Source organism: Hibiscus syriacus, unplaced genomic scaffold (assembly GCF_006381635.1).
Source record: "Hibiscus syriacus cultivar Baekdansim isolate YM2019G1 unplaced genomic scaffold, ASM638163v2 tig00110429_pilon, whole genome shotgun sequence".
Lineage (NCBI taxonomy): Eukaryota > Viridiplantae > Streptophyta > Magnoliopsida > Malvales > Malvaceae > Hibiscus > Hibiscus syriacus.
This window is the reverse complement of record NW_024062733.1, coordinates 7952949-7954043: the sequence shown is the minus strand read 5'-3', so window position 1 is coordinate 7954043 and position 1095 is coordinate 7952949. Positions and strand designations below refer to the sequence as shown.

Genomic DNA, 1095 nt, shown 5'->3' with positions numbered 1-1095 from the left:
ATGTATTTTATAATATTACTCAATAGTACCCTCTTTAAAAAAAAATACCAATTCAATTAAACAAAGAGAGGAGAAAAAAAAGGTGCTGCTAGGCCTATATTCTCCCACGAGTGATATATAGTACGATTAAATAAGAAAAGGAAGTGACATAGTCGACCAAAACAACTAAGAATATGATTTCTAATCACTCCTCGTCTCTAACGTCATCTGTCGTTGTTTCCATGACGCAAATTCATTACGACACCCCATCCGTCACCTCCCAATAACCAATGAAATACTAATACTCACCAAAAAGAATATTGCTTTGCTCCATTATATATATATACATGTGCAAAACCTAATAGTGTTATTATCATCATCGACACGCTTGCTATGGAATCGGAGAAGAGGAAGAGGAAGAGGAGGGATGACGGAAAGAGAGCCAAGGAAGGGGAGCCGGCGGCGGTAGCGGAAGAGGAGGTGGACGGAAGGAGCGCCGAGGGAGGCCAGTCGACGGTGGTTGAAGAGGAGGAAGAGGAGGAGGTGGAGGAGTTCTTTGCCATACTCAAGAGGATACGAGTGGCAGTGAAGTACTTCGACAAGGCTGAAGCTGGGGGAAGCGAGGTCAAGGTGACGGGTAAACCATGGAGGCCGAGGTTTGTGTGGGAAGATTTCGACGGGGATAAAAACCAGGAGGACTGCGAGGAGGATACGGGTTTCGATCTTAACTTGAAGCCTGATGTATCCAAACCAGAAAATTAAAAACAAATCTTTCTTTGCTTTCAACAATAAATTGTATTTGTAGCTTTTGTAAACCTAATATAAGAATATGACTCCATGAACACTGAGACCAATTCCTTTTCTTTTTCATTTTTTTTAACCAAGGAGAAGCGGTTATTCGGGGTGAGGTTAGTGACGGTAACGACTAAAAAATAATGATAAACTTATATTTATTAGGATTAAATGTGCTATATGCGGTAACTTTATTTATATATTATGTAAATCTATATATAGCAATCATGATCTCAAACCTGGCACCAACATATATAAGATCATGATCTCATTCACGTGAGGGGGTGAGTAGAGGTGACAGTGGTCCCCTCCAGGCAGCTGGCC

The 1095-nt window shown here is 41.1% G+C and overlaps 1 protein-coding gene across 2 annotated transcripts; it reads left to right on the top strand.

The window, feature by feature from the left end:
• The first annotated feature begins 363 nt into the window (after positions 1-363).
• Positions 364-810, top strand: LOC120124929 (protein NEGATIVE REGULATOR OF RESISTANCE-like). Of its 2 annotated transcripts, XM_039143484.1 has the most exons (2): positions 364-459; positions 517-810. In XM_039143484.1, exons 1-2 carry the CDS (start codon positions 373-375, stop codon positions 739-741), a joined length of 312 nt encoding a protein of 103 aa, XP_038999415.1. In that variant the 5' UTR covers positions 364-372; the 3' UTR covers positions 742-810. The 2 variants fall into 2 exon arrangements, with proteins under 2 accessions (XP_038999415.1, XP_038999413.1); XM_039143482.1 differs by having other exon boundaries at positions 364-810.
• The last annotated feature ends 285 nt before the right edge of the window (positions 811-1095 follow it).

Excerpts from the sequence above, each read along its gene's own strand:
- LOC120124929 (XM_039143482.1), top strand. The coding sequence starts at position 373 with ATGGAATCGGAGAAGAGGAAGAGGAAGAGGAGGGATGACGGAAAGAGA.